Source organism: Falco biarmicus, chromosome 4 (assembly GCF_023638135.1).
Source record: "Falco biarmicus isolate bFalBia1 chromosome 4, bFalBia1.pri, whole genome shotgun sequence".
NCBI classification, from domain to species: Eukaryota; Metazoa; Chordata; class Aves; order Falconiformes; family Falconidae; genus Falco; species Falco biarmicus.
Window position 1 is genome coordinate 72,680,379 of NC_079291.1, and position 26,444 is coordinate 72,706,822.

Consider the following 26,444-nt stretch of genomic DNA (forward strand, 5'->3'; position numbering starts at 1 on the left):
AACATCACAGGCTTTGCAAATTATGGCTCAAATTCCAAAACATCATATGGCTAGCTTCAGAAATCAATGTATGTTTATAAAAATCAGACTTTACACGTTTTTAACAGGTTTCTTTCTGTGAAAATTTAAGGGTCACATTTCTACATATGTTTATTTGAAAAACAAAGTCAAGACATTTCTATGAGCACTGGATTCATTAACATCAAACGTTGTGATGTTCAGACTGAAAGTATGAGATCAAAACAAGAAAGGGCTGGCCGTGACACAGAAAAGAATACCAATTAAGTAGTAAATGAGTCGTACATACAGTTATGGGTCCACTGCTGGCAACAGTAAATGCAATTTAGTAACGCAGAATATTACAGACCAATTAGAGCCAACTGTTGATTACTTGTCACCTGTTACTCTCAAATCTTGAGAGGTTCTATCCTTGCAGAAAATTTAAGTAGAATCTTACATAAAAGGGTCGGTTGAAATAACAATGGAATGAGAGACAGATGTTAGTGATAAAGTGGTTAGGATAAATAAATGCTATTTTGTCATTTATAGAATAACATATTTCAAAATAATAATTAGTTATTAAATTTGAGTTTGCCTTCAGGCTATGCTTTAGCCACGGTTACATGAATTTCTAGTTCAGAAGTTAAGAGATTATGAAACTTCAGGAAAAAAAGACTGCAAGAAAAGGCACCTTGCAGTTATATATTTTGTTAAGTGGGAAAATTTTCCATTAATTACTAATGATATAGTTCATTAGCAGTATATTTCATTATGGAAGTGCAAATTATTAGATACTAATGATGCATGTCATAATTGCAGTAGTTTGTCTTGATTTCAACCTAATGAAATAAAAATATTTATTTACAATGTTTCAGATCTATGAATTACATTAAGTTGCTAATTAATGCTTTCAATAAACATGAAATAATGCATTATTATTAAGGGAGAATGATGTCTGGTGTTTTGATGATCACTGCATAGGTCATTGTAATTTATATTCCTGGACTCTAAAGTAAATCTGCCACTTAAGCTCAGTGGAAGTTTCAGTTTTGAGACGAAACACAAGGAAAAGATGAAATGTATCAAGAATTTACTACATTTCTGTTCTTCCAAAGTGCTACAGCAAATTAACAAAACGAAGAAGATAAATTTAGGGGTTTTCTGGACAATTCTTTATGTTAATTTGACCTTCTGCATTTGAAAGCTAGAGCACTAAACAGATTATCATTGTTGTTGGATAAAAAGTTTACTTCTAGCAAGTCATAAACCAAGCCACAACCCCAAACCTAGCAAACCTCATGTCTATTGTTACTACTGCAGTGATTAGTGAGGCAAGGTCACAGAAGAGCCCATAAACCTGAAGACATGTGTCTGAATGCATCAGTAGTTACTGCATGGAAATTCATAGCACTCAGCACTGCAATGTTGATAACCTCCAGCTCTCCAACCTTAATGATACATTAAGAGACTCTCCAGGTTTCACAGTAAGTTTGGAAACCCTGTGACTGTCACCTCACCTTCATGCCACTGCTTGTAAGAGCAAGAAGGGAGCGAGGGAAGTGAGCAAAAGAGGCCGGCAAAGTAATAACACATAGGAGAACATATGAACTTCTTGCGCTTTCAACTTCACTTCCCTTGCTCTGTCCTAGGTCCTGGATTGTCTCAGAAATCTAAGTCATATTCTGCATGGGATGAGGTACCCCTTTCTGGGGTCAGACAGCTGGGTTAGCCTTCATAGCCCCAGGCACTGAAGAAAGATAGCTCCTTAGGAAACCACTCAAACGCAGAGCAATCACTGAGGCCAAGAAAAAGCTTCAGATTTACAGCTGCTGTAATTTATGCTGAAATAGAAATCATCCTATCGTAAAACAATGGGGAAAAAAACCCCAAACCAAACCAATACAGTTTACTGGCAACAGGCTGGAACATCTGCTAGATAAAGAGAAAGCGATAATAATAAAAGGGGAAAAAATAAAAAACAACACATACATTAATTAGGCTGCAGTCCAAAGCTTATCAGGCTCTTGACAACTTTTCCCATTAATCAAGCAATAAGAACAACCTTTTGGTTACTCAGTTTTAGTAGCTGCTACCCACACCAAAAAAGTCAGATCTCAATGTTTAGAAATAAGGTCCTAGACTGCATTTTAGCATATTTTAAAACAACATGTACCTAAATTTAAACAGCTAGCCAGTTTCATTAAAGCTAATGCTCAGAATCTGAAGCGTAAATAGCCTGAGTTTCACAGTAATGAGTACCAGCTGATGTTAAGAGATTTTAAATTACATATCATGTGCTCAACACTTTCAGAAACTCAATTACTACTTCACATGGGGATACACTACACAGATTTAGTAATGCAGAACTGGATGCTAGCTCCAAATTTTAAAATGTCAGTAGAAATCTATATAAAAAAAATAAACCACAAAACCGGCTCACTCTTTAGTGAGAAAATACTCAAAAACTCGATTAATATTTACTCCTAAAATTAATAAATTTAATAATGTAATAAATTAACAAAAAATAAATTTTTCAATTTAATATACTTCTACATGAAGCATTTGTTTCCTGGTTACTTTTGAGCTTCAACATATTAACCAGGTTCATTTTGATTCAGCTCACTACGTGTCTGCAAAATGCTTGAGAAAATAATAGAAGGAATTACACAAGAAACAACAAGGCATAATTTGACACTTGCTGAAACTTAATGCAGCCTAGAAGGGGAAGCAGAAAGCAGGAGATTTTGGAAATTCTACAAAAATCCTAAAATAGACATTATTAACATAAGGAAATAGGATTTATGGAAGGCATAAAGTCAGTAACAGAGAAAAGCAGAAAAGCCAGAATACTGCCATTTGTTAAAATGTTTTTAAAATCAACAGCAACAGAACCCCTAAAACTCCCATAGAACTGAAAACTCATTAGGAGTGTAATTAGTAAGGACAATTCTTTAAATTTAATGCATAGGAAAATGGTTATGTTTCACCTCTCAAAACAATAGAGCAAAGTTACTGTTCCTATTGACAAAAATAGTTCTCGCTAACGTAAAGCACTGTTAAACACATCATTACAGTATTTTTGAGCCTTGTGATAAAGCCAACACACTTTTTAAATTCCAAAAAAGTTCCACTATATTTCCTTACTGTCCTTGTAGTTGTCCTACAATAAGCCAGTTCTATTACACTGATACACAGAGAAAAACATGCACTGTTGACTTCATTTGAATGCAAGAAACTCAACCTGCCTTAGTATAGAGGAATTCCAACAACTGGAGTAGTAACAGCTGCTTGGTATCTAAAATACAGCATACTTTCTCTTCTAGTTACATTCACAGATTAGTATCTTAATTAAATTCTTATTATGTTTCTGTATAGCTCAAAATAATCCACTCACTTCATTCCTGAAAACACTGAAAATCATTGAAATTCCAAAGAACCTGTATCACATACCTCAACAAAGCAAATGAAATGCACTTTCCTGAGGTAACTTCATCAGCATTTAGTATCAGACTTGTACGACATTATTTCATAAATTTTGAGCTATCATGACCAATTAAAGTGCTTTTGGTATAATGCTGTTTAACAAAACCTCATTTTTTATAGCAAAAAGAACTCAACTGCTATTTTGCAAAAAAGGAGGAGCTTATGAATGATCATAGGAAGATGCAGTAGTCAAAAGTGGTTAAAAGACAAAGTACCAAACAAATCAGCTAAAAAGCTATTGGAAAGTTGAATAATAAAACATTGGTGTCACACATTTTAGCACAGACACACTAATGCTAAATTAAGCATAAATACCTACTGTTTCAAAACATAAATTGAGTATATGATAGTGTTAGGAGGCAGCTTTCTACATTGCTCATTTCAGAGTGGAAATTGATAGTACTTCAATGTAAGAATTCCCTCCAAAAATGTAACTTTACTCAAGTATATTCAAACATACACGCCATAATGTAGTTAAAAAAAAAAAAGCTAACAAGGTGAAGAACATATACTTTATACTTGTTCACAGAAAATACAACTGGAAAGAAGATAATTTTTTTTTAAACATCAACTATTTATAAGTACAAAAAAAAAATCAGTATCAGAGATACTGCTTATAAAGCAAGAAAAATCAGTTCTTATCTTGCTACTTTACAAATACTTAACACTGCAAGCCAACGTTACCATGAAAGACATGACTCAATATATTTGTTATTAATCAAAATTAAGAACAGGAAGTGCAATTGCCTTTTAAACTGTTCATAGTTTAATGAAATGAGCATTTCCTTCTGAACAAGCAGCTCTTCACATTTCTAGCAGAAGTATACTCAATAGTTAGACTATTTTGTCCACTCTGAAGTTAAAATAAGTTAGAAAATTTTGTTAGAAAAGTGTAATAGAAAAACATTTATAAAGCCCAAAAGCCTGCACTTACGGAGTTGCCTGACAAATTACATTAAAACAATGCACTTACGTTTCTGTCCTCAGTTTCTAGACAGGAACTGCACTCTGCTTTAGTATCCTGAAAAGACAAACGGAGAAGACTTTGTCACCCAAGCATATTGATCAGGGTTGTGGGAATAACTCTGGATGAAGAAAGGGCTTCTAAGTCTGAAAAGTGGGGGTTTCAATCTATTACACTTCACTGAAATGTTGGTTCTGTAAAATATATTTAAATGTACAATGTTTAGTATTATGGCTTTGAGTAAGGTTTATTAAGCTTTATGACAAGCATAAAATTAAAGACAAGATTGAAACATCACAAAACCAAAACCTATTTCAATATAGCATAGCCAGTTTGTAAGACAAAAATATGATCTCTGCTTTACAGTTCATGTTTGCTTTTTCTACTTGCATCTTGAAGAACCGATAACTGCTTGTTCACTCTTTTTTTCCTTTTTACTTTAAATTAGTGATGGTAGATTTAAAAATACAAAGGTTCACTTAAAAGGAAACAACTGCTCTAACTTATGCCTGTTGTCAAGAGTGCTAAGCAGGACTTGGTATGTTGAAGATATTTTCATCTGAATCTTAATGCAACATGCAAGAGTAATCAATTATTTATTTACTACAAACACATACATGTATGTGTGTGTATATATACACACATGTATACACACACACGTTTATTTTGGACTTCTGTTTTCTTCAGGAGTCAAACCAACTTAAACCTAATAACACTTTAATTCTTAAGGTATTTTGGCTGTCATTGAACCTTTGGATTTTTGCCAGCAGACCTTAAGGCATGATGAGAAAATCATTATCATAAAATCTATAATCTGAAAAACATTTATTTCTTCATATTATCCCTCTTTACAACAAGTAGCTATTGGAAACTGAGTAAGCCAAATATAGCTCAAGTCATTAAGCCATAGACAAGTGACCTATTATGACTGCCTTTGTTCTCAACTTCACTGTTCTAGTGAGGGTATTCTTGCAAACCAATTTTGCTTACATACTGAACTTTAGATATTTGTATTGGAAAAAAATGACATACAGATAAGGAACACTTTTTTGTGAAAAGTAAGTCCTTTCTCAACCTCTCACTGAAGCCAGAACTACTCTCACCAGTGTTTAGATTATTGTCTAGAGTTGCTTGCTACAGAAATCTCAAACTACAAATTTAAGGCTGATAGGTAACAGCAGCTCCTAGTAAAGAAGTCTTAATAAATAAATTACGTTTCTTCAACACCATGCCTATTCATCTTAAATGAAGGACTGGAATTATTTCAGTGCCAAAGACTTCTTACCTAAGCCATATACCCATAAAAGATTTTTTTTAAAAAATAAACCATTCAATTTAGTAAGATGAATGGAGGCTACCTGAAAAAAAAAAAAAACCCACCCCACAACTTTCATTCACAGCAAGATATAGTAGAAATGTGTTTGTTAGGCATTTTAAGCTCTCTCTTAAGCAGCATATTTCCAACAAGAATCTTTGTTATTCTAGTTAGATTCATATATGAATTAGTTCCTCAAATACTCTTTCTATTCAAAGTACTTTTCATGGGGAACCAGACTGTACTTTGTGGTGTGTAACACTCAAAACTTGTCTTCCAAGTGTGACTTACTGGCAGCGAGCCAGTCTCTCGCCATGTCTCTCCTCCCATTTGGTGGATAAGGAAATAGTATCTCTGCCTGCACACTGACTTCCTGAGCCTTTTTGTATATTTACCTTAAGGGTTTTGGTTTTAAAAAGCTTTCTGCCTCAGAGGAATGAATTCAAACTTCATTAGCACCAGTGCTCCTCACCTGCTAGCTATGCTCTAAGTGACCTTTTGGAAAAAATAGAATGTTCTTTACCATACTTATTAGTTAATAAAAAATGAATCATATCTTTTCACATTACCAAGGACAAGCATGGCTCTATCTCACATACTGACCTAAATTAACTGAATGCAGAATAAAGTAGCTCCTATCAGGTTCTAGTCATAGCTATTACAAGCTTTCAGTATGATGAATATACCTTGTTCAAGCCCCAACAGCACTCCGATCCCTTCTGCTGTCTATAGAAGATTTTAGTTTGCTGTTTTGCCACTGTCATTTCCCATTAAAAGCAATGTATAAGAAACTTAAGTTCATAAGTATTCATTACTTAATGTGAATTAAAAATGCAGTGTTACCTGGATAAAACAAAAGCTATCTCCCTCCTAGTACAGTTCATCTTACATGCTTGTCTACAACCAGTAGGGCAAAAGGTACAAACCAAGCATGCAGCCAAGCTGAAAACAGTTGAGGCCAACCCAGCAAAGATTCTTAATGCTGCAATCAGGAATTAAAGAGATAATGTACCTGGAAGTTACCTGATAGCAGCCATAAGGAAAAGATACAGGCTGAAAAGCAAATGATGTAATTTCTACCCTGTATTTTATCCCTAAACATTAGATAATTATTTCATCTCATACTGTTTGGTTCTCTATCTAAAGATAGGGAAAGTGAATCTTGCAAATTAAACATTGCACCATTAGCAATGAAAACTATATATGTATGGTTTCAATATTACTGGATATTGACACCAGCAAGAGAAAGTGGTATTGGGTTATTTTTTAAATTTCAGAGAGACCTGAAATCAGACTTCTGTACAAGGACAAGAACAAATAAATTCAGGGACCACTGTTATATTATTGTTTCTGGTATTCCAAATATTAAGTTCAAATTATTGCCTAAAATTTATATATATATATATATAAAATTTGCTTTTGGTACATTGTCAGATAAAAACCTGGACTGTAACAACCATTTAACATGTAATACCATACAAAGCCTGACTTCCAGAACAAGATTTTTCTTTAGCAATGGGTCAAATCCTCACAAATGCATGTACTCCATAATAAAGCATAACTAAGGCCACTGACAGGTTACCTAGAGAAGGACTAAAGTAGAATTCAAGAATCCTCAGTCCAAAGGGGTTAAAGCGGTTGGAAGGAGGTAAAAATATAAACGCTAAAAATTTGTGCTGTAAGTAAAGAGGAAATAATAGGAGACAATCACTGAGTCTCTTCTAAAAGCAGTAATTTGTAAATTTATTAGCTGCATAAAAAAATCGTATTTTGCAAAAGGTTCACATTTAAAAACAATAGTAAGAGTTCATCACTTCTGCAGAAATAATTACAGGAATTGCTTGTTGTTCATCTGGTGCCCCTAGAAAGTCTATCATGCGGTCTTTTTGGCAGAAAAGCAGTCAACTACTTCGTTACCAATTGAACTCAGACAGATTTCATCTTTGAGTGACAAGAGTATTTCATGTCAGGGACCTGCATGCCTATCTTAAACTTTAATTGACCAAGAAAAGCAAACCATTTTTTCTGAATCAATTAGTGTTATAAATCTTTAAACCAGTGAAGTTACTGGCTTAATCAAATGCATATTTAAAGTCAAAATCTGAGTATACATCATCTACATCCTAGATATACCTCTTTTAAAGAAAAAATGTACACAGAAACTAAGCTTTAACAAATTCATCAAAATGATTCATCTTTCAATCTCAGAGCAAGAAGGGAAGAAATCAGAATGTTCCTCTCTGGGAGACATCTGTGCTACTTTTTGTAAATGCAAAATGACAAAGTACTGTCATTTTAGTATGTGTATTGCACATTTCCCAACTGTATGAATTGAGATTAAGAAATTACATTGTTGTAAAGCAACTATAAAATCCTATAGGTTTGAACAATACATCAGGCAGCTTCTTTAATGTTGTTACATGACAAAAAAGAAGTTAAAAACTCGCAAAATCTGTTCCTCCTGAAGAAATATTATTTTAGACAAATTATATCATGATAGACCGCTTCATAGGATGTTTCATGGGACTGATGAGAAGAATGAATTATAGACATAACCTGCCACTAAGGTAGAAAACCCTCTCATCCATTTCAGTTTAAAACCAACATAGTTTCTTTTTTTTCCTCTAGCTGTCACTGCATCACGGCCAATAACATTATATTATTATAAACATATTAAGAACTCTACTTTTATGTGGCAGCACAAACCAAAATTGCCTTTTTTGTCTGCTACGCTGGGTAGCAGCAACAAGGACACAAAGCAATGTTTTATGCAGGACATCAGAAGCAACATAGGACAAACACAAATTTTAAGAGTTGAACAAAGCGCCATAAGGGACAGTGCCACATGTATTAAAGACTAGAACTACATTAACTGAGATGGTGAAACTATGCTCACCTCTTGTGTTTGCAGGCTTACAGTTCTAAAAGGTAGCTTTCAAACACTCCTGCTGAAATTTAGTCACCTTAGAAATTACAACACCGTGACTATGCAACTGGTACAAACTTATGGTTGTATTGAGTACTATGGCTTGCCAATTAGAAAAGTGAGACCAAGAGGTACAATTTTTCTAGTGCAAGTTTGCAGACAACTAATGATTTAGATAACTCGACATAAAGTTCTACTACCAGCAAATAGTATAGGACACATCAGATACGACACCGGTTTTACTCCTGAGAAGGCTCCCCTTCCTCATCCCAATTTGTTCTGTTTAATCATTCATATCTTTCATGTATTTTGAAGTTTATTCTGCTAGGCCCTTAGGAAACATCTATCACCTTCATCCAATATTAGCATTATACATATGTTACTGAATAGAAGTAAAAGAAAATATCTAGAAAGTAAAAGCAATCTTTGGTCATAGCATGATGTTGCATGACATTTTGGGTTTAGGATTTAGTAGAAACCTTCACACACTTTGTTTTACACAGCTTCTGTAATTCTACATTTAACTTGACTTCTCTGTAATTCTACATTTAACTTGACTTCTTATATTGCAAATAGAGATAATTAAATCAATATCCTCAAGTAGCCAGCCATTAGTCATGGTAACATAGCTAACACTTGTACATGGCCATGTACTTTTTCATACGTTTTTCAGTCTGTTATCTCCCTGCTACCCAAAACCTGTTTCCTCTACTTCCCTATCATTGTAACACAGAATACCAGAAAGAAACCAACCTCCCAAAACCCCTCAAGAAGAAAACAAAGTCTGTACGCTAAGAAAATTTAGAAAAGTTATTTGAATTTCCAACATCTTTTATTTTTCATTTGAGAGTAATGAATTATAAAAGGCAAACAGAATTCATAAGTACACACACTACTCCTATGGCCTGCATCAGAAGGAGGGAAGATGAGACTCAAAAGTTACTGAAGTATTTCAACTGTTTTTTTCTGTAATATCAAGAACGGTCAGTAGGTGGAAGCAAATAACCTTCTAAAATCTTTTTCAAGCTCCCTATGAAAGATAAATCCATTGCACTGACCAGGCTGGTCAGGTGTTTTACAGGTATCCTTGGCATCCATCAAGTGCTAACATAAATTACGTCTTTTCTTCACAACATTGGTTTCTGATTTCATAAAAATCCTTTAGATTTAGAAATAAAACTTTGGTTGTTTTGTGGGGGTTTTTAAGGTTACAAAATTTTTAAAAGTGAAATGGATTCCTTCTAATGACTAAAGCTTATATAAAGGCAATCTGATATTATACAAAATAAGAATGCATACATAAAATGTAAAAGTACACACTCAAATTCTAGATTATTGATTTTTCTCGGTATTTTTATTACGTGCTTAAATATATCAAAGCCGTGAATTATTGAGGAAAATACTTAATCTTTTTCACCATCCATTAGCCATTATATTTCATTATTGCTGCTAACAAACAGGCTGCCAGAAGAAGAATTCATTTGAATTTTATATTAGTTCTATTTTATCCATCCCAGAGAACAAATTAGGCATGCAGTAATACTTACTGAAGACGAAAATAAATGAAAAATGAAACCTTAGAATGTGACATTCAAGTCTTTACTAAGTTTGTCCCTAGCAACTGAAGGACCCATGCAGAAGCATCATCAAATCAACTTAAGCAGCCAATTCTAGGACTTTAATGGCCTCACGAGCTGCAATGTCAAAGATTTAAGAAAGGAGCTTTGTTTATGAAAGCAACAGCTTCATCTGTATTTACTAACATTTCTGGACCAACTGAGGCTTGTGTCTACAAGCTACAGGTAGAAACCAGGGGAAGACTGGGTCAGCTGCATCTTCTTCTCTTGCCTCAGGGCAGCCTTGGGGCTGTTTGTCTAGCCTTGGAAAGGAAAGCCATCTGATCAGGGATTTAAAATCAAGCTTCTCAAGACTTTGGGGAGCTTACTTCTCTTGTTTCTAGCTAAAAGTAGACAGACTTTAAGAGGAAGGTTTACAAGACTCTTGGAAACCGAACTGACAAATTTTACAATAAATAATTACTGCTTGTAAAAATACTGCTGTATTTTTAACGCAGATTTGAAGGGACTCTTGTGTATGCCCTCCTACGCTCCCACCCACCATCCGGCTGTGTAAGTGGATACCCAATCTCTTCTTTCTTCTGATTTTCATGTTTTGCTTATGTGCATTTTCAATTTTCAAGGCTATCGGAGCTGAAAACCGTTTTTTTCTCAAAAAAGCTTGATTTATTTCATTAATAAAGACTTGTTTGAGGGAACAGGTACTGCTTACAGATAAAGCTTTATGGGCTGAAGTATATGCACCTTCCCTGCTTCTTTTCCTCTTTATTCTCTCACTTTTTATGAGAGTTACTTGTGCTTTTCTTAAATACATTCTAAATACTTGGAGATGCAAAGACGTATCTCTCCACAGCACAGAGAGCATGCCTTTGTGGGCCTATCAACTGACCTAATTTCTCTAAACATGTTTTCATTAGTCCAATGATGCAAAATAACCCAAGTATAAATCTTCAATATCTTTAGATCATCACAACTGCACGAAACAACATAACAAATACGTAGCATTTTCAGAAAAGACGCATATAATTTTAAGACATGAATCTATTGTGTAGATGTATCTAGCTATATCAATAGAAATTTGCTGTGGAAACCTGGAGAAGTATTCAGGTTAAGACTTAATTTAGGGGGTAATAAATATTTAATTTTCAAAGATGGCAATATAGATTTCCATTAACATTTAACAGCTTGAACAGCACAAAAAAACATTTAAGTTTCCTGTATATAGCATTTAGACCCTACAGATCAAATCTGAAACTCCTTTTCTAGATGGCCTTCTAACTTCAAGGCTGAAAGTTGCCATGCTCAATTCAAAAAGCAACACAGTTACATCTCAAACCATCTTTCAGATTCAAAGTGAGAAAATATATGCCATTTCCATTTTCTACTTTGTGTGCAATTTTCTAAAATTCCTTTGAAAATCTAACTATACTTCATTTTTAACTAATTAGGAAAAAAGGTGTCACTTCTGGAGCAAAGTCTGGTTAACCACCATCACAAGAATTTTCAAAACTGGTTTCAAAAATTTTAAACCATTAAAACTAAATTTTTCACCTGTAATCATTATTTATCTAATAATACCCCCTTAGTTGTCAAGTAGATCAACAGTCACATAAATATTAGTATATTTCAAGCCACTGAAATCTAGGTGATCAATACATATTCCTGACATATCTAAAATAAAAGTTGTCAAAAAAGCTGCCAGTGTGGTTTCAACACAGACTACACACTAGATAAATTAGGTAAGATGCCACTTTTATAGAAAGCAACTTATTTTGACAGTTTATGTTTTCAAATTAACAACATCATAAGAGGACAACTGCATATCTGGAAAAATGTTTTTGTTTTGGCTTGATTCCCTAAAGTAAGCAAGCATAGAAAAGTACTTTTACTTCAATTACCTCGACACCTTTAGAATATACATTTATTATGTTCAGACATGTTTGACAGGGAAATAGGAGCCACAAGAATTATTATGTTCCGGTACTTTTCATAAATCAGTGGCCAAGTAAAAAGAAAAGACCTAACATTACTTGCAAAACCAGCTACTACAGCTGTTAAAAGATCTCAAAGGGAGCTGAGGATGCTGAGATGGGGAGGTCTCATTATGTGAAGTCAAGATACTGAAGTGGCTGCTGGGAAGAAGGTCCATGGGTTTTGAGTGGGGACTGTGAGGACAGGGGGTACAAATCTGTAATAAAGCATTTTGATTAAGTCCACTGTACTCAAAAATTACTTTCTTCAAGTCTGAAGAGGATTTTTGTTTAAGTTTTCAACAAAGATCAGACATTTTGAGGCTACGTACTGATGAAAAGTAAACAAATTTTAAATGAGATTGCAAATTTTCAAGGTTACAGAGTGACAGAAGTTTCTTAATGAAAAATGTGTGTGACGACTGCAGTACTAAGAAGGTAGGTGCCCATGAAAATTACGGCTCTGTGAAAATGGTTTTTTTTTTTTTTTGGAGGTTATACTAAACTTCTGATTGTCACAAAATGTTGAGTTTTATGCTTTTAATATATATTCATTCAATGTCTACTTCCAAGCAGAAAAAACAGTTACATTCATAACAAACTGGTCACTATGCATTTTTGAGCAAAAAAAGCAAAACAGAACTTCATGTTGGAATCAAGGCTTCACTGCATACACAACCCACAAGTATTCTCACTCACAATTCTCTCTCCCATCCCACGGAGGGGGAGTGAGCAAGCTGCTGGCTGGTGTTTAGCTGCCTACTGGAGTTAACCTGCAATAATCAGAAATTTATTACTTTTCAGCTTCTACCTATTCACAAGCGTGACAAGCACCCAGGTCACAAATTATTTGGTGCTTCATATATGGAAACGTATTTCAACCTCCTGGCATACCTCCACATCATCAGACTAATAAGAACGTGCTATGGGGGAAGACTGTATCCAAAGGACTACTCCTATCATGACCAAATTAAAAAAAAAAAGCTCTGATGATGACAGCCACTGCTTTAATATCCAAGTGAAATAAAGAATTTAACTAGAGCCTCCGGTGGCAAGCCTGTAGAATTTGGAATGGCCATAGTTTTAAGTTGTTTTCTTGTCAATCAATAGTCAGACTTTTTTGTTACTGCTGGCAAAAAGAAAGCGACTGAGATGTGATTCCTTCTTCTGTGCCCGGTGTAGGGTATGCAAGACCAGTTTCCTTTCAAATATCTGCCAAGCTATACTGTGATGAAGACATCAGAACCCACTTCTTTTCCAAACATTTTTAGGAACCTCATAGTTCAAAAGGTCCATAAGAGCCCTGAAAGGCTGCAGAGTAACACTTACTCACATTGCATGTACAATGAAGCTAAGACAGCCCTTAAACTGAAGGCTGCTAAGGAAAACCACCAGAGACACACGTCACTGGCATGGATGTGTTACTGCTCTAAAACAACCAGCACCCAATAGACCCAGCATGTGCTCTTCTCCAGAATGAGTGTGCTGGAATTCAAAATGCTTACTTTTAAGTGCATCAGTACTAACATACGTGTAGTTCTGAAGTATACAGATGATGTACTGTTCCTACTACATTTTTTTTTGCCTGTTTTTGCCCCAGACAGATGCTTCAGCCAGTATTGCCAGTAAAGTGCTATGAACAGGTTCACTGAGAAAAATGCCCCTGGCACCTTTTTGCAGAAGGATGACTGTCTCGGTACTGGCCAACAGACACATCACACAGTAACAAAAGAAAAGAGAAGGGGAAAAAAAAAAAAAAAACCCAAACAAAAAAAACCCCAAAAACCCTACAAGGTGCCTTCATCCCCTGAAAACCACTCTTTTCAATTATGAACATAGATTTTGTGGTTTCATGTACAGATTAATGTGCACTGAGGAATTATTAAAAAAAAACCAAAACCACCAAGGAATTAATTAGTTGTAATATAACTTTTAAATGTCTAATCATTTTTTTTTATTGGAGTGCACATAATCTCTCTGCATAGTACCATCCAGTATGTGAAGATATTTCAGTATACGACTGAAATATAATAGCTACTGTATTTATTTTGAAACTGATTTCACAGGGTTTTTTGCCCACAGATGTGTATGAAAGATGAATGCACAAAATGAGCTACGGCATTTAGAAAAGAAAGGTGCCAAAATAATCCTAAAGCAAAAGGTCAGCGTAATAAAAAGTTAATTTACAAATGGATTTGGATCCATCAAAAATTAAGAAAATCAGTTTCTTCCTCTTTTTTTCAAATTCGTAGAGAAATGAAAGGAACAATGTAGCCATTTAAATGCAATTTTTCAAAGGTTATTATCTTTATTAGTCTCATAATCTGCAATTTCTCACTCACTAGACAGGTTAAGTCATGTATTCATCTGAGAAAATCCAGTAGAAATGAAGCATCAAGCATCACACTATGAATTTTAGGAGCTGTGCAGGAATAAAACCTCAAATGAATCTCTACAGCTCTCATTTGCCCTCATGTATAAACACAAAGCTCTTCTACTTACACACACCAACCATGAGCTGAGCCTTCAGTTTTTGGCTGCAGGCTCTCAACCACACTGGGTAAGAGAAGAAGTCAATCGCCCTTAAAACCTTGGCTGACACTGAAGTGCCGATACTGTCTCTGGGGCTCCGAACACTGAGACCATTCTTTGACTGCTGACTGAATCGGAGTCCTGGGAACGGAGTAACACAGAGGTGAGACAGCGAGTCTGCAGACAGATCTCAGGGAAGGGGTATAAGATCTTGCACGCAAACCACGCTTTGTATACACAGTGCATGTATATGCACCAGTACCGTTCTACCTTAGAACACTGCATCAAGCCTGATGCATGATAACAACCAGCACCTGAGGTACACTCTGAACTAGAAGCTGTTTCAGGCCATTTAATAACCATGAGACTTTCATCTTATGAAATCTGTTCTTGAAACTCCACATACCTTTGGCCTTTGAAATATCCCATTGCATTTTCAGTTTAATCATATATTATATGGAAAAACATGAGCTTTTGTTTGGTTTTAATTTTCACTCAAAATTTGGCTGGATGTCAACAGTTCTTTCCAACAGTGAAAAGGTGAATAATTACACCAGTGTTTGAAATGCTTTAGCAAGGTGTCTCTCTCAAATGTTAGAATTCATACCAACATGTATCTCTCAATCCTCAGGGAGAATCCTCCATCTTTTTGGTAGTAACCCTCAACTACTTAACACTTGATAAAATCTGAAAGTTCCAGATTAATTAATAAAGTAGATGATGTGCTGACCCAGGGAAAAAAAAGAAAAGAATGCCTCTATATTCTAATATTCTCTTACCAAATCTGATGGTGCCATTTTTTAAAAAAATTATCTGCAAAAAATAAAGATTTGCATATTCTGAAATGCTAACTCAGCAAGGCCAAAGAAATCTAACAGATAAAAAGTATGTCAGAGATTTGATCACCCACCTCCTAACTCCACATTACATTTTCCATATGTTCTTTCTCCATTATAGGCTAAATACACAACTCTATGCTTTTTATAAGGTTTTATTTCCAGTTATATAAAGTTACCCAAGCATGAATACTGGACAGTATTAAAGCAGCACAATTTAGAACAAAGTAAAATAAAACCAGTAGATCAGTTTTGAGCTAAAAACCTGACTACATCAAAACCAGTTTTTGATGGAGCACAAATGGCACTGTTCCTGATTTCAGAAAATTTCCTTGATGAATTATTTTCAACCCATGGTAAGTATAACCACAGACATTTCCCTTAAACTAAAAAGTTATTAGAATCATATTACAGAAAAAAAAATATTTCTCCCTCCTTCTGTATAAAAAAGGTTAATACACTTTTATTTGATCGTGTAAATTTTTTAAATTACTTTTTTGCCAAGATCAAGTTAAAATTTATGACCCTAATATACTGAAACATTTATTTAAAGACTGAACACAAATTCTGAACCTTAAGAGAAAAAAATCCACCATAACTTCTCTACGGAACCTTAGTTTTAGCAGCTTCTGCTAATCCGCACTACTATAATTTACCCCAAGTTGGGTATACAGAACATAGGCTGACCCGTGATACACGCTTCCAATTTTGCTGTTCATATAACCATTAACAATAACAACAATAGTGCACATGAATGACAAAGAGCAGATACCAATTGAACTGTAAAATCCAATACTCTTTACCAAGGAGGGGGGAATGTGTTAAAAAATGTGTGCCTCAACTAACAGTATTATACATAGTATGTCAATTTGGTAAACGATGTACCCATAAAGTGTTTTGGTTTTTTCTTCATCAACACAAGGATCTTCCTAGGGATAGCTCTAATTATAATAATAATTACTTACTAAAATGAGTTAAAAGAATCACTGGTTTAATGTAAATAGGCTGAAACCTTTCTACTTAACAAACTGTGCTCTCTTGAATAAGTGGGGAAATTTTATTTTTACAACCTGATTCAGGGAAAGTGTTTCTTCAGCTGGTTTCCTGCCAATTAACCAGCTTCTGATTTTATTTATACAGGGGTATTGCATTACAAACGAACTCTCATAACTGCTGCACAGTCATAAAATTTGCATTTCTCTTTGCTTTTAAGGCAAATTTCAGGCCTGAAATATTAACTATAACTTAAATGATAATCAAGTTCCAAATCACATTGTATCATCACTATACCCAAACAAGAAATGAGAGATCCCATAGCATTGCTAAGTTGTTTTAACTTTATCAAAAAGAAATACATTTTTTTTCAATATATTTTAACCCAGTATTATAAAACAGAGAGCAGTATCTTACCAATACATTCAGTAACATCAGCACTGAGCCCCCTAGGTCTTGTTTGCTACATCTCTGCTTCTACCAAGTAAACCCAGGACTACAAACCACTAACATATCCTCTGGAAAAAAATGATTATATAATACCCTTATAAAACAGAAAGAATAATACTACTACATCTTGTCATAGCTGAACACAAATGAAAGAATTACAGTAATATCTTCCACTGAAATAGAGCTGATGGTCTTTAAAACATGTATACTTAAACAGAAACATAATTAACTGCTTTCCAACACTTGCTGAAGACTGAAAAGATCCTAAATTGGCTTTGATCAGTTAGAACAAAATATATTTTGATCAAAATAGAAAATATTTACTGAACTTATAAGATAATTTGGAAATTATATAAATAATTTATATTATTTATATAAAATTATAAAAAAATATAAGAGAATAAGGAAATTCTGATTGTTTTGAAGAATTACAGGTACATAAGTATAAAATGGGAAAAAGAGACATTTTTGGTCACTGTTTTTATATAGCCTTACTTGCAGTTTTCTGTTTAAACAAATGACAGTTTTTTCTATAAAGGTCATCCTTAAAAACATTTGAGTCACAGAAACTCTTTTGCATGACCTACTGTCTCATTAAAGAAGTGTTATAAATCCCAAAGTAAAAATAACATCATTATTAAAGCAAAACAGAAAGTTGTTAGTATGAGCGATGTTAACTGAAGGAATTCTGATCAAGAAATTATTTCCCTTAGGAATTACTGGAATGCTGTGGAATGCTACTCCTAAGTAGTAAACATTTTACTGAGTAAAACTGATCAATAATGGAGAATTTTCAAGTAAAATAATCTAAAGGTCTGTTACCAGTTTTGTTTCCTTGTTTCTGTAGCTTTAAATTCCCACCAACTATGAACTATTTCTTTTAGCTGCCTTTGATTTTTGGCTGCTTAAATTGATTAAACATGCAATTTCATCATTGTTTTTAATATGTAAAAAATAACATTGAAAACCAGGACTAAATTTTACAATACAAATACTGGCAATCATCACCACCACTTACACTGTAATTGCTCTTACTGAGCCTAATGATTATTAATGATGCAGCCAGAGAAATACATTCTATAAAATTATATTATGCTAATCAAATTATAGTATTTAGTAAATTAAACCAGATATTTTCTGACTACTAACATGTTCACTACATATAGGCCAGAAAAATCTATTACTTAAGATGACATAATGATACAGTAGAGCCAACATCAAGCTGATGTTCAAGAGATCTAAGTAAGCTTTAGAAAAGGAGATCCAGTGTAAGGTTTTCTATCGAATACCAGATAAACTCTGAGCTTCTGTATCACAGCTACTCCACAAAATACTGTCTGTACTGGCCAATTCGGAATGCTCACACTTAAAGTTTAATTAATGAATAAAGGTTTAAAAGACCAAGACAGCCTATATCAAAATTATCAAAGACTCTAGAGGACTATAATCAAACAACAGATGAAGCATACATGATCTCCTCCTTTTGTCCTCAGACCTCCTGCAATGCTGAAAAAATGAAACAACAACAAAAAAGCAGTTGCGAAATTAGCTACCCAAATGTGCGTGCTTTTTGAAGGCTTCAGCTAACTCTACTTTACATAATTCCCATCTGGTATCCTTAAAAGCAAAAACAACCGTATTCTCAGTTGTCACTCATGGCAACTACTTTATCAGCAACTGTCTGCTACTTTTACAGAATGCTGAAGTGCAAAGGGAACTCCACAGAAAGAGCAAAGTACAGAGGGAGGTTTAGATCAGCAGGTTGATGTCCTCCTATGTGAGACTAGTAAAGATCATGCAACATTTTTCACAGTCCAAATTTGACTAGAAAATTATCATGGATATAATTCATGCACAAATCTCTAATTATATTAAAAAACTAATACATATATTATCTAACCTCAATATTTAAATAAGAGTACAGGGTAGAAGGCAGTAATGACAGTGAGACTGATAAAAGCTACCTACAGATGCAGAAACTAATATCCTGAACATGGAGCACACAGGGTGTGTGGCTGTGAGCCAAAAGCACAGACTGAGATAGCCACCAGGACAGAATGAGGAGGACAGAAAGCTGACGTTTCTGTAGCCCAACATCTAGAAACATCTTTCCCAGTCTAACTTCTTATTGCTACAAGCTCATAAAGTATGTTCCATTCATTTGAATTTGCAAAAAGCCTCAAAAATCAAGTCATATACAGGATTTCTTACAGCTGAAAAAAAAACCTTGAAAATTCATTTGTGCTTTTGATACAACCTAATAACAATAACAGTAACAATAATAATAATAATAGCACCAGTGTTAAAATACAGAAGCAATAAGTAATTCTGCTATTCTTTGAAGCTACTGCAGGTTTTTTGTGCAGGTTTTCTATATCTACCTCCCCAATAGATATTCCAGCTGTCCACCAGCACTTTGCCCATGCTCTCCACTATTTTCTCTACAAAGCAGTATTTCTAACAACCTTGTTTTTTTCATATTACTTTACGACAAAAAATGGCTATTCAATTTTTTTCTACAAGATAAAGTAAAAACTCCTCATTCCTGAAATAAAAGTCACAATGACTACTAGTTTAAATCATCTTTCTTTACTAGGGCAGTCATACAATGTCTTTGCTAATGCTATCTCACTATGGATGTTTAAAACCTTTAGCAAAGAAAAGAAGCTTAAGCATCTTTATCATTCATTTATTCTCATTTCTGATTTGGATACCTAAAAAGAGTTTTAAATCTCTGTTTGTAGACATTGCACATTACAATGATGGACAATTATTAACTTTGTATATTCAAAACTTACTTTTTGAGTTTGAATTTGGTACTAAGTAGGTTATTTTATTTTATTCACAAGTCAGTTTGAGGCTTATTAATGACCACAGAAAATATACCAAAAAAAAAAAAGCTGGTAAATATGACAAATATAAACATTTCAAGGAAGAAGAAATCTACTAAAGTATCTACTTTAGAAAATGCTATATGTTTATAACCTCCACTGAAATGTTAGCAATCATAAGACTGTGATGATGCCTTAGTTAACTGCTGTTATATTTTTACAACTATACACTTTGAGAGAGAAATGATTTTTTAATTTCAAACTAGAAAAAATATTTCCAACTCTATATCCAGCAATACCAGAGAGGTAAAGCCTAGAGAAATCAAGGAGACTTGAATGGTAGTTAACAGAAAATGGTATAGTACTTGGTAATTAAGGACATGACAAGCTACTGATAGTAATACCACAACTGCAGAGAGCCGAGATGCAGAACAGGGCATGTTCATCTGTGAGAAGAGCTGTACACTCACACAGATAGGCTGTGGTCTGTACGTGATAGCAACCAAATGCATACGCAGCGAACGTTATAGTAGGAACAGTGGAGTTTCAAACCTATGTTTTAATGCAATGGAGTAAAAGGAGAGAAAAGCAAGATAGTATGGTTTATATTTGGATAGGAAAATTGTCAGTAAGAAAAGGACGTAACAGAAAGGCCTGTAGAGAAATTGAATGAACTGGCATCCCTAAATGCTGAATACAGAATCAGAGAGATAGGAGAACAGGCCTCCTGGCTTGAGAGTGATAACCTAAAAATATAGCTGAAATGTTTCCATATTCTTCATAAAAGTGCTATAACACACGTATTAATAAGGAACAAATTGCCACATTGCTATTTCTTTCAGCTTTACCTGCTGTCATGGTTGCACTAACCATCATAAACATAGAGTAAGAGTGATTCCAAGTCAACGCCCCAAAAACTTACATTTAAAATATTGCCCTGAAGAATGAAAAAGTCAAAGAGAAGGAAAGATAAGACTCACAAATTTCATTATCATGAAAAAAAATTCCCTTTCTTAGGAGCTTGGGTTAGGTGAAGCTTCTCCACAGTCCTTGCTTAGCCTTGGAGTTCTTTTCTTAACCCTCCCTGGTAACTTAGTGAGGGGTAAAGCTTACAACAGAGACAAAGACCCCATGCTTTTTCTGGGGGAGAATGAAATTAGCACACACTTCTGCAGCACACATTCCCAGCTGTGCAACTGAGTTGGATCAGGGCCACAGTTATCGTTATGCAAATGCAACCCAGACAGAATCCTTTCAACTACATACAGTATGGCGTATCCTAAACATTCAGAAAGCACGTTGAAAACCTGCAATCAAAAATCACGGATGCTTAAATATCTGAACAATTATCTGGCATCATCAATTCTAGAATTCCTTCAAATAAGTGAAGTACACGTCAGAGGTCCATTCGTTAGATAACACTTGAGGGCTGCTTCTTTAGTCAATTGATAGTAGAGCAAGTAAACAGATCTGATCAGCCCTCTTCTGAAGGTCTAGAAAAATTCAGACATACTGCAAATATTTCAGTGCAGTCACTGGAAAGGAAAACTTATAATAAGACAGTCTCTGGTTCAAAGAGGCTAAAAAAAGGTGACAAATGCATTCAACCATCTATTAGTGTTATTTTAAGGGTGATACGTACTACAGCGCTACAACAGCACAGGACCAGAAAGATCACCGTTCTAGTATTATAGAACAAGTATAGCATGACTTTGTGAGGTACTCAGTGCAGCTGGAAACTTTCCAATTATTTCTGGGATCTCTTAAAAACACAGGGTTGCTTCTGACTGCTGTAGGTAAGTGCATCAGCAAAAAGTGTTCTCCACTGGTCTCAGCATGACAGGCTGGTCTGTTCTGTCTGGAAGGGACAACATTCTCCCTTGAACAGCTTCTTTGTGGGCTATTGGTCAGAACTGAAGGCATTAATTTCCTCCTTTGCTAAAGTATGTTGCCCAGGCAAGAAAGTCTCCTCCAGTTAGTAAAAGGTGTATATAATCTAGTATCTAATATAATTCAGCATACAATGCCTCACTGCTATTGGGCTTACTTCAAGGCAGTGGCACACATTGTAAATCTTCTAGAGGACAAACAAGTCAGTGAGAAAATAACTTACAGCAGCTTTATGACTAAAATTACCCCTTAGATATTGAAAACAGCCAAACAGTAGAAAACTTAATTAGTTGTAATATGAAATATTAGTAGAATAATAACTTAAAGGCTTTTATTTCAAGAAAAAATATTTCAGAAATTTTAGTATGCACAGTTGCAACAAACCTCAATATGGTGTATTAAAAGGCACAGTGAAAGCTAAAAATTCAGTACATTCAGAATGCCCACCACAGTGTTTGAACCTGGGACTACATGGCCAGCAAAGGTATGCTTACAGCAAACTATCTCTGGGTTTTTTAAGTTGCAAATATTCACTTTTTCTTTCCATTTACGCATTAATGTTTTGCAGAAAAACAAACAGCTGCTTCTGATTACTCACTTGAGAAGTAGTTTCCTAAAATTAATGATACTTAAACCCAAAAGACATAACTGCTTAATTAATATAACTCTTGCTTTAAGTCATTAATATTTAATGTGTGAGCACAGAACTCCAAGGTAAGAACATGAAATTGAACTAGAAATTGAAGTGTCACACACTCTAAAAAATAATATTAGATTTGTAAGAGCCGTGAATACAGAGAAAGCACTAGCAAAACCTGGATATTGACCTACTCTTCTGTTTATAATTACTCTGAATTATCACATCCCCAAACACGCATTAAAAACCTGTGTTCATTGTACCTCACAGACCCTCCCTCTGTATAGCCATAAATGATGTAACGTGATACTGGCATGAGTGCATCTTGGTACTTACAGACCTGAAGGTTTAGATTAGCAGATTTCTCTCAGACATATTTTCTAGCGATACACACCTCTCTGTGGAACAAAACTGTCTAGAAAGATATTTGGATATAGTAAGATCATTAAAAGATATGAAAAGAAGTTGTCTTCAGTAAAGTGGCTGGGTAGAGCACATCATATGAGAAAGATGAGCACTGCTCTTGTCATCTGGGGAGGGACAGATTTTGAAACATAACTGAGAATTTTTAGAGCATTTCATACAAAGAAATCACTTCATATCTAACTTTAAGTGACAAATATTTAAAGTAAAAATATTTTAAATTTTGCACCATAACAAATGACTTAAACCTACATATTTTTATGAATTATATATTGAGAAAAATTCTTCAAGTCGTTGCTCCAATTTCACAGCTAAAATCAATTTGATAAGCTTGTTCCTTTCCATATGCAGCATAATTAATATATTGTCTTATTTAAATAGTGAAGTGAAAGATTTGACATTTCATTATTTTTATTCAAATGACTAATAAAATCATTGCATAAAAGTTCAGTGCAATTCAAGAATTTATTATATAATACAAATGTGCAAATATAAAAGTCATAAGCTCTAAGACAGTAACATGCAAAAAAAAATCTGATTAGCTACTCATAAATCTACAAACCTAGCTAAGTTTTTCTACATTAAATTATCTCCAAAAAATACCTACGTTTATATATGTATAAGCTTATTTTTCTCATTAGAGTAAAGCATTAGAAAGTATTGCCACGCAGTAAGACTGAGAATTTCTCTAGGAAAGCAAGTAAAAAGCATAGATTCAAAACAACTTTAAAACAAGACAATAACTGAATACAAATTTAGTTTGTGGACACAATTATAAATATTATGAAGCCTTGCTAGTACAATTATACAGTTAACATTTTTTCACTGTTTCACATCATAGAAAGACTGAGTCTAATGTTTTCTACTTGATGTATCGTTAAGGACAATGTTCTCAGTCTTTTAGTAGCTTAATAAAATATTTCATTAGCAAGATGATGAGTAAAAAAAGGTACCTGTTAGAATAGTAATCTAAAGACATCCCATTCCAAACACTTATTTTTCTTTGCAGGGAACTATAACCTTCTGGACAAACAAAACTCTACCTGTCAAACCAACGCAAAAAGGTCTAAGTCTATTCAAAAACTATCACTTCCTACAAAAATTCATCCTTTTCCCTGAGCATATCAAGATCCAAAAGAGTAAATCTGCACAGAGCAAAAGCACATTAAAGTAAACAAAGTTCAACGAAGGCAAGTGTAAGGCCCTGCGCCTAGGGAGGATAAACCCAGGCACCAGTACAGTCTGGGGTTGACCTGCTGGGAGGCAGCTCTGCAGAGATGGACCTGGGAGTTCTTGTGGACAGTGAGCTGCCCATGAGCCGGCAGCGTGTCCTGGTGGCCAAGAAGGCCAGTGGTGTCCTGGGGTGCATGAGGAGGAGCGTGGCCAGCAGGTGGAGGGAAGTCATCCTCCCCCTCTGCTCTGCCCTGGTGAGGTCACATCTGGAGTGCTGTGCCCAGTGGTGAGCTCCCCAGGTCATGACACACAGGGAGCTACTGGAGAGGGGCCAGCGGAGGGCTACAAAGATGGTGCGGGAACTGGAGCATCTCTCTTGTGAGGAAAGGCTAAGGGAGCTGGGCCTCTTCACCTGGAGAAGGGAAGGCTGAGGGGACCTTCCCAATGCCCACAAACACCTTAAGGGCGAGTGCCAAGGGGATGGGGCCAGGCTCTTCAGCGGTGCCCCGCGGCAGGACAAGGGGCAACGGGCACAAACCCCAACACGGGCAGTTCCATCTCAATATGAAGAAAAACTTTGAGGGTGACAGAGCCCTGGCACAGGCTACCCAGAGAGGCTGTGGAGTCTCCTCTGGAGACATTCAAACCTGCCTGGACACGACTCTGCAACCTGCTCTAGGTGATCCCGCTTCAGCGGGGGGTTGGACTAGATCTCCAGAGGTCCCTTCCAACCCTGAGCAGTCTGTCATTCTGTAAACAGACAACATGTACTCTTGTTCCAGAATAAACATATCAAATAAACACTTAACCAAGAAAAGTGATTGTACATTGTTTACCCTACATTTAGATTGTATGTAATGTCCAAAAGCTCTAATTTTGCTTTAGGAACTATCTTGTTATTTAAAATTAAATGCAAAGGTAACATTGAATAGACAAAACCAGAAGCTATTACAGTTTGCTTTTTCTTTTGCAATGAAACTGTTCCAAATGTAGTTCACACTTCTTAATCATTATCAGTTTTATTTTTCTGTAGAAAAAATACTGATAATTTAAAATCAGAAGAATTTTCTAGTGATTGCTTTTGCATTGTGATTCACTCAGACTATTTCATTTGAATTCATATCTTGCAATAACTATCCTAGAGACAAAGTATCAAATGTCCTGTGTAAGACTTGATCAGAACTTTTCCAGTGGGTTTTTGGTGAATACCAGTATCACTACCAAAACACGACACTGGAAGCCATCAGTTTTCACTGGACTATTCCCAAGATTGGCTTCTCAGAGACAGAAAGGTATTTCTGATAAAAGTGAAAGGACAACCCAACCATGGGAGGAGGAGAGGGAGACTCCTGCATCAGAATAATAAACAGCAAATTCAGTAGAAATCTTTTCTGGAATCCTAGAGAAAGGCTTCAAATCCTCACTGTACCTGATTCACACATTGGAGAAATTAGTCTAATGTATAAAAAATTAATATCATACCAATAGGCTAGATTTCTCTGGTGTCATTATATTTTTGTGTAAATTTGCATTCAGGAAAAAATATTTTAAAAGGGTTCCTTAATCAGTACAATAAAAATATGCATATTTTAAGTGGATAAGAATATTGTTTACAGTCATGTTTAATTCAGGAGGCTTAATCTAAATATTAAAGAAAAATATTCTAGTGCAAAAAAGGAATTTAATTTATCTGTAATAACACTTCCCTTTTAATATAAGACTAGTCACAAATGCAGAGGAACAGGAATGCAATTGGATAACCTATAGCTGAACACTGGATTTTGCTCATTTGCAGAGCACTCCTGTTTACATTTATAATCCAAGAAAAAGAAATAAATTATTCAAAAATTGCCAAAAGTACTGGAAAGTAATACATGTTGGTAACAGAGCCAAAATGATGAACAAAGCCAAGTTCCATAAATAGCTAAAAGCCCATATCTACACTTGACACATAATGATACACTACCCTGCAGGACAACAGCTTAAGAGAAAAACAGAAATGTAAAGACAGTTAAAGAACCTTTTTCATACTACAGATGTCCTGAAACAATTAACAGGTCACTATCTGGTTAGTTAAAGAATGATCACTTTAAAGCAACCCTAATCCCGATACTTTTACCAGCAGCCAAACACTCTCTAAAATGACAGAATGTGATTCATATATCGCCAATTTCATTAGCTCATTCTCATTTTAGTCCACCATGTCAGAGCAACAATCCTCTCGCTAATCCCATCAAGGGGATTTTTTTTTTTTTTAAATTCCATCTCTCACTGACTCAGATAGGGGAATCAAATACTGAATAATACATTCAATGAGTTACTTAATTAGCTGGGTGAAGGTGAAACTGAAACAGCTGAGTCAAATAATGAGATGTCAAGCACAGCAACTTAGACCAAGGAGGGATTTGAAAGCATTCTTCCTGACAGCAAGAAAAACACAGTAT

At 35.0% G+C, this 26,444-nt stretch overlaps 1 protein-coding gene across 20 annotated transcripts in view; it reads right to left on the minus strand.

The window, feature by feature from the left end:
• RBFOX1 (RNA binding fox-1 homolog 1) overlaps positions 1-26,444 on the minus strand; it is a 918,501-nt gene that overhangs the window by 595,973 nt on the left and 296,084 nt on the right. For all 20 annotated transcript variants that reach the window (XM_056338126.1, XM_056338151.1, XM_056338139.1 and 17 more), the window contains one exon: positions 4,457-4,504. In XM_056338126.1, the coding sequence (XP_056194101.1) occupies positions 4,457-4,504 (48 nt within the window). Of the gene's footprint in view, positions 1-4,456; positions 4,505-26,444 lie in introns of those variants that run through there.